At 39.6% G+C, this 13,365-nt stretch overlaps 1 protein-coding gene across 1 annotated transcript; it reads right to left on the bottom strand.

The window, feature by feature from the left end:
- Positions 1–2,278: 2,278 nt before the first annotated feature.
- On the bottom strand, positions 2,279–11,632 carry ccni2 (cyclin I family, member 2). The gene is made up of 7 exons (XM_046038797.1): positions 11,344–11,632; positions 10,454–10,610; positions 9,899–10,033; positions 9,185–9,259; positions 8,935–9,075; positions 4,339–4,638; positions 2,279–4,046 (listed from the first exon to the last, which is right to left on the bottom strand). The coding sequence occupies exons 2-7, from the start codon at positions 10,565–10,567 to the stop codon at positions 3,732–3,734; spliced, it is 1,080 nt and encodes a 359-aa protein (XP_045894753.1). The 5' UTR covers positions 10,568–10,610; positions 11,344–11,632; the 3' UTR covers positions 2,279–3,731.
- Positions 11,633–13,365: the final 1,733 nt, after the last annotated feature.

Raw genomic sequence — 13,365 nt, 5'->3', positions numbered from 1 at the left:
CACACACACACACACACACACACACACACACACACACACACACACACACAGACACACACACACACACACACACAGAGACACACACACACAGACACACAGAGACACACACACACAGAGACACACACACACACACAGACACACACACAGACACACACACACAGAGACACACACACACACACAGACACACACACAGACACACACACACACAGACACACACACAGACACACACACACACACACACACACACACACACACACACACACACACAGACACACACACACACACACACACAGACACACACACACACACACACAGAGACACACACACACAGACACACACACACAGACACACAGACACACACACAGAGACAACACGCAGAGGCTGCCTCAACTGTAACCCAAACAGCTGTCCGCTTGAGACGCAGTGTTTCCTGTTTAGTGATCCCAAACTGAAGAGCTGAGAGATGTTTGCTCAATCTGCACACTCACTCCTCCCTGCTTTCACCACCATGCTGCTGACCTCAGCTGGGTGTGTGTGTTGTGTAGGATGGCATGTTTACAGTGCTTGTTTGTCCGAGGTGGAGAAGAAAAAGCCTGTTTGTGAAAAGTAGAAATATTTTAAATGTATTGACCTTGTATGACTGGAGGAATTGTGTGCGTAAAAGGGAGGTGATGTTGTTTGACAGTATGCTTGTGAGTGATGTGTGTATTTGTGTGTACAGTATGTATGTGCAGCTGGCTATTGCTCTGTTTAAAAACCACATGGCTGCATTTCAGCACGCAGTAACGGTTTCTTCACTTCATATCCTTTTCAGCTTTTCCTCAACACAGGTCGAATAGTAAGCAACATAGATTCCAACCAAGGACCAGCAAATTTTTTGTAAAGTTTGCTCATTTAGATATTAGTAATTGATGAAGATCAATAAATGAGAGCAAGATTTAAATGTGTTTTACATTCATATGTGGCATGTTACTATGGACATGTTAAGTCTACAAGAGATTGTAACATTTGCATAAGATAAAACACAAAGCATTCATGAAATAAAAACATTTGCAGCATTTAGTCATGAATTTAAAACTTTTTTTGTAAAATGTAACTTTTGTATTATCTCTAAAAAGTGAATTGTCTTTATTCCTCCAGTCCAGAAAACTTGATTCGGCCAATGTGAATTTAGAACATTTCACTCTCAATTTATCTGCTGATTATTTGCTTGTTCGGTAAAACAAAACAAAAAAAAAACATTTCAACTTTTGCGAGCCCAAAGTGAAAATTTCTGTTGTCATTGACTATATTATGTGTTAATTAATGGCACAGTGAAGAGATGTTCACATAGTAATATAGTAAGGGTTTTCTGTATACTGAAGGCTCTGCCTGCACTACTATTATTCTGCCCACCACCTGCTGGGCTCACTGGATCTCATCCAGCAGTACAATCTATTGAGAGCTTTCTGTTCTCGCTGTCCTTTGGTACACCAACCGCTCTGCAAACAAAGCTCAGTGATAATGCTCTCTGACATTCTGTTCTACATACTGAACATATAAGATAAAATGTTGTACACACCTTTATGGAAGCCCTAAGAGGCAAGTGAGACTTTTCCTGGTGATGCAAAAGTTTCTAAATCTAGTAGTGGGCTACAGAGGTCTGGTAAACGCACTCCTAAGTCCGCACTCAGATATTTTATTATTTTAAAACTTGTAGTCTTTAGCCCCAACAGACGCTTGATCAAGACCCTGCACAGCAATACAGGCATTAATTAGCCTGGCTGATTATCTCGACTGTGTCCAAAATGATTTTAAAATCATTTTTTTTTCAGTGTCCAAATTCTGAGGGTGAAAATCTACCCACTGTATATTTCCCCCAAAGACTCCCCAAGGAAAGAAAGTGTCCATGGCATCTGAGGTGTTAAGACACTGCTGACTGTACAATAACAGTGGTATTTGTCCCGCTGTAGCAGGTATAAGAAAACAGGAGAGTGAGGGAGATTAAGTATTTGTACACACCCACATAGTCTTGAGAAGAGTTCTAATCCGGCAACATTCAATAAGTGTAAACACCTATGTGGGTGGAAAATGGGTGAGTATGATTATATGGTTAATGGTGGGACCCAAATCATGTCCATGTAATTGCATCTTTATAGGAACAAAATGCACAAAACAAAAATATGGAATAGAGTTGCTATTGAGTGCTGTTGTCTGTAGTAGATAAGGAGAACATGTGTTGTGAACGTGGAAATGTCTCCAACCTTTTGAAATGGACAAACTAGAAAATGACACTTTAGACTTTTGAAGTCATAGCTTTATTTCTGTGGTTGACCAGACAATAATAGATAGCTGCCTCAGTAAATGAAGGAATAGTAAAAAAAAAACTTTCTATAAGTCACCCGTGTAGCATCCAGCTGGAGTGGATGAATTGAAGCAGACTTTACGCTTAAGACAGACCGTAACCAGCTCACATTAAAGGTCACCTTGCTGGTTTCTCCCTGAACACAAAATTTCAGCAGCCTAAGGCAAAGAATTCAGATCAAAGCATGTTCAATGTCTGTAAGCTTCAACTGTTTGGCAGCGGAGCTAAAGTCCCTCTGGACACACTCGTATCAGCCAACCCCAAATGTTTTAAAATGAAACAATGTGTCACCATTTCAGTTTACACGTCCGTATCGTGATGAAACTGTCAGAGCTAAAAGAACAAGTTGGTATTTACAAAATAAAACGGGACACTTTTATCCCAATATTTCAATATCATTAATGTGACAATAATTTGTGGTATGATTATTGGTGCTCTCATACAGTATTAGTAAGAAACAAATATTGAAAATTTAAATGAGAACACTGATTCAGGATCACTAATCAGGTAATCTCATTATGTCAAAATGACAGTTTTGTCATTCTGCTCTAGTGTTGAACTAATCAACCAAAAGGTGCTCTTGTTTGATATGTAACAGTAAAATCAACACAGGCAGAAGCATTAATGAAATAAAAAAACATCTCAGTCATGAAATTAAAGCTTTTGTAAAAATGTAGCTTCTGTAAATAACACTTAACACTGCACAAAAATGTTTAGTACAAGTAAGTAAGATTAAAATAATAAAGTTGTGGAAAAATATTTGCATTTAAAAAAAAAGCTTGTCTTAATCTCAAAGTGCTATGTGGCTCTGTGAGGAACCTGAGCACCAATATACCTCAACATTCAAAATCAGGATCATCTCTCACAAACCCCCCCAAAAGAAACTATTCTTACACCCCCCCCCCGCTCTTATTCTTCACCTCCAACTTGTTAACCAAAAATATTTGGGGTGGATATAAAAGGACATAGGTTAAAAAAAGTAGATAAGAAATATGCCATTAATAGGTATGAGAACCTCTGCATCAAGGACAAACATTCAAATTCAGTCACATTAATTTCCCACAATTTCTCCTTAACTGCCCAGCTGTCAACACAAGAACAAGTAATGGCCTCAGAACAGGAGGTTAACTCTGATCCATACACACCTCTAGATTCACAGTTTGGTTGTAGACAAGTGTACAGAAGAGACTAAAAGAATTTCAGACCTCAGACAGGCCACAGAGAAAAAGTTTCAGGTGAGTAACATCTGGATTGAAGTCTAGTCAGTGCCCCAATAAGCTTACGACTGAAAAATGTCCTGAATTATAGTATATTAGGACTTCATCCTCATCGTGAAATGGAAGCACTGTGCACTTGTAAGAGGTGGACGGTGTGGATAAATGTCCGACTAGTTGACAGCGGGGTGCAGCGGCGGGCAGGGCGAGATGTCATTCTGCTGGGAATCAAACAAACCCTCAATATTGTCCCCCTCCGCCTCTGGAGTGGTCTCGTCGTACAAACACCTAAAACCGTCGTAATACTCGTCAGAGTCCCCCTGCGTTCCGTCCTGTCTGAGGCGCTGAGAGGGGCTCCAGGCTCGCTCCTCGTCCTGGATCTGTGCGGTGTCGAAGATGTAGACGGCGTTGGCCGGCAGGGAGAACTCCAGGCTGTGTAGATACTCGTCCACCATCTCTTTGCAGTGGATGAACTCGCCACTATCAACCTGGGAGAGCAAAGACATCAAAATGGGTGTATGTATGCTACAACGCTTTTTGGCAGAGCATCATTTGTTGACCCAAATGTGCCAATATGTGCCTTTAAAATTTGTTAGACAAATGTCTTTTTAAAAATAAACCAAAAGATTGCGAATTAATTAAATTTGGTCAAACTGAATGATATATAGTGGGTCATTTTACAAAAATAAACCTGACCATGCTCTCATGTAAATGTTTTCTAATGACAAACAATTTCTGGTCATTTATCGAAAAAAGAAAATGCCTGTGCATTTCTCTTACTTGCGCTTTCTTCAGCAGATCGGTGAAGACGGAGAACCAGTCAGACGTGAGCGCCTCCAGTTCCAAAGTGATGATGGCCAAGGCCAACGTGGAGCCCTTGAACTGCCAAAGTTGGTGGCAGGCCATACAGTGCTGCACCTGCCTGGTCCACAACGCTGCCTGGAAGCCCGGGGGTGTCTTCTGACGCCCCGGTCCTGCGGGAAGCAAACCGGGGTCTGTTGCCGCATCCCAGCCGATGCTGGAGCCGGGCCCGATGGACGGAATGAGGTGAGGGTGGCCGGAGACGAGCAGGGCGTGGAACTGGACCAGAGTGAACAGAGAAACAAACAGGAAGAATGAGACCAAAACTTTAGCATAATGATGTCATTGTTGTCTCAGTGTGCATTCATCGCTCACCCCTTACCTCTACAACTTCATAATTCATAACATTAAATATACCAGTGCATTGGATGTACAACCATGCATATCTGACATGTCATTTATCCCTTTGATTCAACCCTCATTCTCATCCACCCAGGACCCTGTCACTTTGCAGTCAGTGGTTCTCTACTCTTCTCAAGTGTTCATTGCTGCATTAAAGGCTACTGTAAACCTGAAGCTCTGCAGGAGGATACTTTGAGCAACAGGTAGAGAATCACACCATCAGGTTTTACTAATGAAGACCCACCTGATTGCCTGAGGAACCATAGTAATCTTGTTCGTATTGTATCGTACGTGCAGTGCTTTTCTGTGTTCCCATTTCTAGACAGGAACTGTAAATCACAACCTGAGTTGGGGCTCAATGTTAAAAAACAAACAAAAAATAAATTTTGAAATTTAGTTTGATTTCTTCATACACTTGTCACATAGTGATTAGTAAACATCTGGTAACAGATTGTTAGCTAGCAAGTGAAACCAAGGGGCTAATGTAGTTCCATCCTTTGGTTTAAATAAAATAAATAAAGTAAAAAAGGGATTTCCTGCCACGTGACAAGTGGCTGGTGAAGAAAAACGACTGGATTTCAAAATAACAGCGCATTCTTCTGATGTTTGTTAGTCTTTCATACATGTTGTGTTCAGCTCATTTGCTTTAGTTTGTCTCTTACCCTGTAGCAAAAATAAGCCATGTGTTTTTGAAAGAAAGCAGACTTCACTGGGAGGTAGATTCAGCAATGTGGTGCGAAAGTCAAAAAGTTCAGCTCTCGACTTCTTAAAACCTTCTCAAGTCTCTCCGACGATGATGAAACATGGAGAGTTCAGGGTAGTGTAGCAAACAAAGAAAACGACAAGTTTAGATTCGACAGTCCTGGTACGCTCTCAGATGGTAAAAGACTTGAGCATCACATAGCTGATTCTGCCTTTCAAAATAGTTTTACCTGGATGTTGAAGCATATCGGAGGTAATGACAAGGCATCTCTGTAAATCCTCTTATTTATTCACATGAGTGTGTTATGGTGGAGAGTCTGACAAATTATTGATAGATTTTATTGATTGCCGTTTCATAGACAATGGAGAACACCACTTTATTTAGAACACAAATGCAGAGGAATTTCTTCAGGGCAGGGGGAATGTAATTGTGAGATACTTAGAGTACAGTTTAAAAGTATTTATTTGAATAGTGTAAAGAGAAAGATGTCTTTATTTTACTATAGTTTTTATTAATACATTATGTCTCTTTATTTAAAAAGTATTGGATTTTTGTAATACCTAAAGTGAAGTGCTAGGACAATAAGATTCACTACAATAACGCCACACACACAGTAAAACGGACACCAATATCAGTCAAATCCACAAACTGTATTTGTGGAATGTGCCATTTTTAATCTTGCAAAAGTCTCTGAGTCAGTCTAATTCAGTCCAAACAAACGTGCCAAGCGTCTTTTTGGTGACAGCTTTGAGGCCTTTAAGAAAATGTCCTCCACCAACTTCAATATCACAAACTAATCAAACGCTTACATTTATTTGTCGAGGGAATGTTGATGGACTTTTGGTCTGGGATGAGATGGACTCACACACACGACAAAACTTCACAAATCAAATCAACTAGGGATTGTTTTTTTTTTTTTAGAGAAAGTAAAATAATCATCTTCAATGAATCACTGTTGGAGTTCTTTTGGAGAAGATTTGAGGAAGTGAACAGAGGAAGTCTTCTCAATGTAAATCCTTTCAATAGTGTGGATCAACACAATGTGTAAACCATTTCTGTCAAGAGAATCACGGGCTGTATTCATAAAACATCCAACTGCTGGCCTACGACCCGTTTTGCTTTCCTCATTTGCAGTTTAGTTTTCTGCCAAATTACCATTTATTTTGCAAAGAAACAAAGAACAAGTAGAATATCTGCCCTTTGAACTTCCATAAAGTCTTCATATAATGTGAAACTTGGGCTGAACAATATTTCAATATTATCATTCCTGACTTTGAGTGGAATTATATAGTGATAATCTTATTAGGTCATATCCTTTTTGCAAATTTCTGCCCAAATTAATGATTCCAATCAAAGTGTAGGTAAGACTAAGTCTAGAGCCATGCTATAATATCATTATATAGAAAGCTAAAAAGTCAAAGTTTTTACAGTTCATCCTGAGGGGGACATGAATGTGCTTATCAAATTTCATGCCAATTCAACTTACAGTTGTTGGGATATTTCATTAAAAAAGCGAACCTGCTTCTGACGCTAGAGGACATGTCAGAGGATCACCAAAGTCACTAGGCTGGAAACATGGATATTGGTAGCAAATTTCATGGCAATCAATCCAAAAGAGATATTGGAGTTGCACAAAGTAGTGGGCCAACTGCTGCTAGTGTCGCTAAAAACTAACAAAAGTAGTCACTGAAATGTTGTTTTGTGTGTGTAAAGATTTTAGTTTTAATAATGAAACTGATGTTCAAAGCAATAAACTTATTTTGCATACATTTGCCACAATTTTGATGTATGAAGATATTGAATATAACCCATCACCCAACTCTATTTGTGAAGCCCATTAATACCTGCTCAAACTGTTGCCTTATGGCATAGTTACTCATCATTACATCCCGGAAAAGCCCAACAGCATGACCTAAATGTGAGAGTTTGTTGACAGTTCAGTCAGTGGTCAAGGATTTAGGCAATGATTTGTGAGGGTTTAACGATTGAACTGCTGTGAACAGGTCCGAGCAACAAAACAATATTGTGCCATAAACTAAGTTACACAGAATGGGGCTTTTTAATAATTATAAACCTTGCTTTGACATTAGAAAACAGTCTTAACAATTCACAGCATGTTATACATAACGCAAATGACCCAAATTGTCAGTTTCTGGAGGATTTAGGTACCCACTGTACGGCTGTGGGGTTAAGAGTAAGAAGTGCCTTGGCCTGATATGCAACACGCCTTTGCTGGCGGTTATTTTGCTGGCAGCTTGCAAATGCAGTTTTGTGTGGTTCGAGGAATCGCATACACCTCTATCCAGACCTCGTGCTGAAATGCATCTTTGTTGCTTTTCGTCCACTTGCACGCAATTTGGGTAACTGGCCTGGGTTATGCCATAACTTGGGTTTGTCCAATATGTGGTTTTCAAGTCCAACATTGTCATATGTACTGGAGCTGCAGTTATCTGACAATGAAAATCTTTAAATGCAGTGGAAATAGCAAGTGTGTAAAGACAATAAGTGTCTTTCCAGGTGTAGCAAACTATTTTAACAAAGCTGAGGTCAGGTGGCATTATTATAATTACTACTACTACTACTACTACTACTACTACTACTACTACTACATAGAGCTGCAACGATAATCGAATAATCGTGTGACTATTAAATGAATCGCCATCAACTTTCATAATTGGTTTGAGTAATTTTCTAAAGAAACATTCTCTGATTCCAGTAAACTGAATATCTTTGGGTTGTGGACAAAACAAGACATTTGAGGACATCATCTTGGGCTTTGGGAAAAAATTTTCACCATTTTCTAACATTTTATAGACCAAACAACTAATTGATTAATTGAGATAATAATCGACAGATTAAAATCGGCAAACTTGTTTTTTATTATTCTGATTATATCTTGTGTTTTATCATAAATAACATAAGTTAGTTGCAGCCCTACATTTAAATCATCCTATATTTAATTTTAGTACATTTATTAGAAAACCAAATATAGATCTAACATATCCTCTAATCAGACTCTTTCATTTTAGGATGCGTTTATGAGAGGCCTGATTTTATTTTCCCTTCTTGGCTAAAGTGAATAAGAAAAAGAACACACACACACACACACACACACACACACACGGGAAGGATTTACTCCAACCAGGACTGAATGGAGTTTATAATAATGGGCACAATGAGTCAAATCAAATAAATGCACAATCTCTACCAGGACCAATTCTTTACTGTGGGGGGGGCAGGGGGAGGGTTAAGGGTTTGTAAACACCATCTTGAAGCCAACAGGATGCGAGCATGATGGTTTAATGTGTGCTTTTGTACTGCTGTGTTTTTAGGCAAATTCCAGGACCTGAGTTCACAAAGCATTTCATAGTCTAGCCAGCTCACTATGAGATGCTCTGACAGCTCAACAAACAAAAAAACCCCCCCAGAACAGTTATGTTTGCCTGTCTATCTGCTGAATTCTGACTTACTATGTGAATGAAGTCGACTGGTGTTGCGGTGTACAAGTCCCAGTGCAACTTGTCTAGAATGATCCTCTCCATGCGAAGAATCTCCGCTGTTGAAAAGCTGCATCCGCTCTGCACAACCAGGTCTTTGACGCAGCCTATTACCTGTTTAAAACAGACACCAACAAAAAGGGAAGCAAATAAAACTTATTGTTTTGAAATAGCATCGCTGTGGGTGTTTTTTTCCCCCCCCATCCATAAAGGAAGATCTCACCTCATCTTCCTCGTTGATTTTGGCAGCCAGGACCAATGAGGTAAAAGCAATGCATTTCAGGTATTTTGGTTGGGCCTAAAACCAAAAAATAATATTAAAAAAAAATAGCATTTAGTTCTTAAGAAGCAGAAAGATCACATGATCAGTAAGTGAATTTGGGAAATGAGCACATTTAGCATGAGGGATACGAGTTCGAGGTCTTTTTGGTCACACTGAGTAGACCGATCACATCACTATGGCCTCTTTCTCCCTGCAGCTAAGGACAAACTAGTAGATCAGTTCATATCCATCAGCGCTAACATTTTTAAAAAGAAATGTTGCAAAGCTCAGAGGTCACATTATGAAATGTGCAGCAGCAGTTCTAAGTCTAATTTAAATATACTTTATATGGTCAAATTAGCAAGTAAATGTAACTAAAGTAAAGATGTAGTTATTTACGATTCACTGTAGCCCTACGTGATGTCAAATACAGATGAAATGTATTGCTTTCATTGAATACAGACTTGGAACCATTGGCTTAGGGGTCAATGGATTAAAGAAGAAAAAACTTATGTTGTCTATACTGTTCTATGCAGCCATTTGTGCAGGGTTTGTTAAGTAATGGGGAAATCCAATCTTTATTATTTCCATTTTTTCTAAAAGAGTAAATTTCAGATACTGGACAAATGGTAGACAAAAGGTTGTAAACCATTATCATATGTTGTAGCCGTCTACCTTGACAGCGGACAGCAGTCGGTTGAGGATACAGACTCCCAGTGCAAAGGTCTCCGGACAGAACTGGAACAGTCTGTTCATCTCTCCGAGCCAAAGGATGATTTCTTGGTATTGGGAGGAAGAGATGTCAGCGCCCTGAGTGGTCAAAGGAGACAATCACCAGTTAATAAATAAGTTTAAAACGTCAGACGTTTTTAAAAAACAAATGCTTAACTGTGTTTCAGATTAGCCAGACAGCCTCCCCCGCCCCCCACCACTATGGGATATTAAGGACACGTAAAAATGGAGCTTCCAATAACCTTTGAGAAACTATAACATAAAAGCCATAGGCCATACTCACCGATTTTATGCTCTTTTTTTTTAGCAAACCAAGATTAATTTTTCTGTTGGCCACAATACCTTTTTGTCATATAGGAAAAACTCCAGCAGCTTTAGCCCGAGCTTCTGTTTTAGCTGTGCAGCAATACATTTGTGGCCAATACAAATCCTGTGTGTGTGCCCGAGTACACCTACATCTAAAAAAATATGCATGTTAATGATTTCTTCTCCGCTCACCTGGATGCGTCCATTCTTGAAGACAGGTACCTTCCAGAGGCGAGCCTCCCTCACCAGGGCGGCCTCCAGCAAGCCGACCAGCCGACGGCTCTCCTCAGTTCCTGGGTTCTTCATCGCCACCACAGCACAGGCCAGGCTGCACCCAGGTCACGTACACCTAATGGAGAAGGGGGAGGAGGAGTGAGGCAACAGAGAAGAGATTACAATGCAATGGGAACAGACTGGCCTACACCAAACAAACTCTCTATAAAATCAGTCTATTAAGCTATGCACACCCTTGAATTCACTCGGAGGTCAAAAAACATCAAGCATATTTTCAACACAGTGGGGTCCGGATCCCATTTTGACAGGTAAATAAAAGCAAGGAAGGACGAAAACACATAAGGGGATTAATAAACAAAGTTCAGGAGTGTAAACAGTTTCTTTTTCCTGAAAACAGCAACTTTAACAGCTCTTTTAAATTTCGAACGGGATTAAACAAGTTTCACTGCGCATATTCTGTCAGTTTTGGGCGCCAGTGATCTGGTAAACAGTTCATCAGACCAGCAGCTCTCAGAAAGCAGCAGGAAATATCTTTCAGTTTGATAAACAGCATCGCCATTTTTGAAGTTGTGCAGGCAGGAAGCGCAGCATAGAGAAACTGCACTTAAATATGTAACATGTTTAAATAATTTTTAAATGACTTTGTTTTAATCTGCAGTGGGTGGAATGCCACACACACACACACACACACACACACACACAGTGGGTGGAATGCCACACACACACACACACACACACACAGGATCCAGGCGGGATAATGGGCTGCAGCTGCTGCAGCAGCGTCTTGCATAGTTGCTGCTGCAGCCAGAAAACATTTGTCTTAGTCTTCTTTGCTCGAGCAGTCTTACCTCTTCGATTTCAAACGCGGGATATCCCTTAGACGGCAGGTGCATTTATACGGCTTTGCAATTAGTCCATATTCACCGAAAGCAACGAGCAAACAACCGTCGGATGCTGTTTGAGAATACAATCTCGGAAAGAAACGTGTTTTCAAGTAAATATAGGGAAAGCAGCCGCATTATATACAAAGCACAAATATAACAATATGTTAAAAAAGCGCAAATTATTCCAAATCGCTGGGGCAGTGGAAGAAATAAGCGCAAAATCCAAAAAAGAGGCAGGAAACAAACAAAAAAAAAAAATCAGGGAGGATTGAGGGCAAGCTGTGTTTTGAACGCTCCGGACTCCGCCCCGCCGTGACGTCACCCCGTCTATAAGGCAGAAATGTGTTAGTGGGTCAGACATACGGGACTCCTCGCACAAAATGGTCGAGACTTCACTGGAAATGGAAGATTTCTGCTGTGTGTCCATATAACATGTTTGTTCAGGTGCTGAGATATAACGCCCCCCCACTTTGGCTTTACCCTCTTCATGTGCATGACTCCTGCTGAGACCCAGGCTGCTCCTCCAGCAGCAGCTCTTTCTCTGCTGCAAGCTCATTTTGCTTTTTTCTTTCATGCAGGCTTGTGTTTGTTATAAATGAATAACCTCTAGCAGCAACTCAACATTGCAAAGATATCTGATATTGGAAATGTATGGTATCTGGGGACTTATCTTGTGCTTGTTTGACACCTTTTGACTTCTCATTGTATTCACTTTTAAACAGCAGCTGAAAAATACTTTATGAAGCTTAGGCTGCTGTTAAGTTTTACTTCTAGGCTTTTTTTCACAGCAGACATTTTGTCGCGGGATGAAAAAGAGAATGATGTAAAAATGATAATTTGCTCTAATATCTATGTAATATATCACGGATCATATCGCAATTGCAACATCATGCAAAAGAATCGCAATATTTTTTCAAAAATCATAATGATTTGGTCCATATATACCTGTGCCAGGTGCAGAACATTGATGTTGTGCACTGTGGCTCGCTGATATGACTAAGGGGACACTTTAAATTAGTAGAATTTATCCAATTTGTGTACCACTATAAATATATCTTATATAAATTACTGAAGAAATGGTCATTTATAGCATTTATTATATGACAATTAGTCTTGCTAGTACAGTTAAATCTGCATGAGGCTGACCTGATGCAAGCCTGGACCCCAGCAACTCCAATTTGTTAGTGGGAATTTGATAAATAAGTATTTTACCAAAGAACAATACAAATGATTGGGATAAGGAAACCCTATCCTAAAGAGTTGTGTGCCATATAATGATACCTGTATTATTTCGGCTCATATAATGTTAACGTGGTGCATTTTCCTAAATAAAATTGGGCTGAATCAAATTTCCACAAAACAAATTGACACACAGCCAGTTCTCAAACAAGGAATTAATCCTTCGTACTGTAAAATCAAGTTGGTAAAAAGGCCTGTCACAAGTTCACACAGCCCATAATGACACCTTCAGATATCTCGTTTTGTTTGCCAATATAATATGTTTACTGTCATAGAAGACTAAGAAAATAGAAAATGTTGGAACCAGCGACGTGACATTTTTTCTTGAAAAAAAAAAATACTCACGATTAATCGATAATCCAAATTGTTGATGATTGATCTTCTGCCAATCGATTAATCAACTAATCGATTCAGCTCTTCTTGAACTCGAATCAACTGACTGACCAACACTGCTATGAAAGAACCAGAACCAGAAGCACTTCAACCACCTGCAGGTATGTCTAATGCCAATGCTGTAGTAATTGTTTATAATGTATTTAATGTGTTTAAAAACATATAAATGTATGTTATGGTGTTCAAAAATCCATGCACACTATAGTGGAAACCTGCTCACTCACATAACATACCACAGGCCACATTAGGATAGCACACAAAAACACCCTTTTTGCTCTCATTGTCCTTTTTCCTTCCTATCTATCCTCCGCGATAAGAAAAGCATTATTTTCACATGGATATGCTTTTGTCATC

The sequence above is a fragment of the Micropterus dolomieu genome, linkage group LG23 (genome assembly GCF_021292245.1).
Source record: "Micropterus dolomieu isolate WLL.071019.BEF.003 ecotype Adirondacks linkage group LG23, ASM2129224v1, whole genome shotgun sequence".
NCBI classification, from domain to species: domain Eukaryota; kingdom Metazoa; phylum Chordata; class Actinopteri; order Centrarchiformes; family Centrarchidae; genus Micropterus; species Micropterus dolomieu.
The sequence above is the reverse complement of the archived record's forward strand: the minus strand, read 5'-3'. Positions and strand labels throughout refer to the sequence as shown.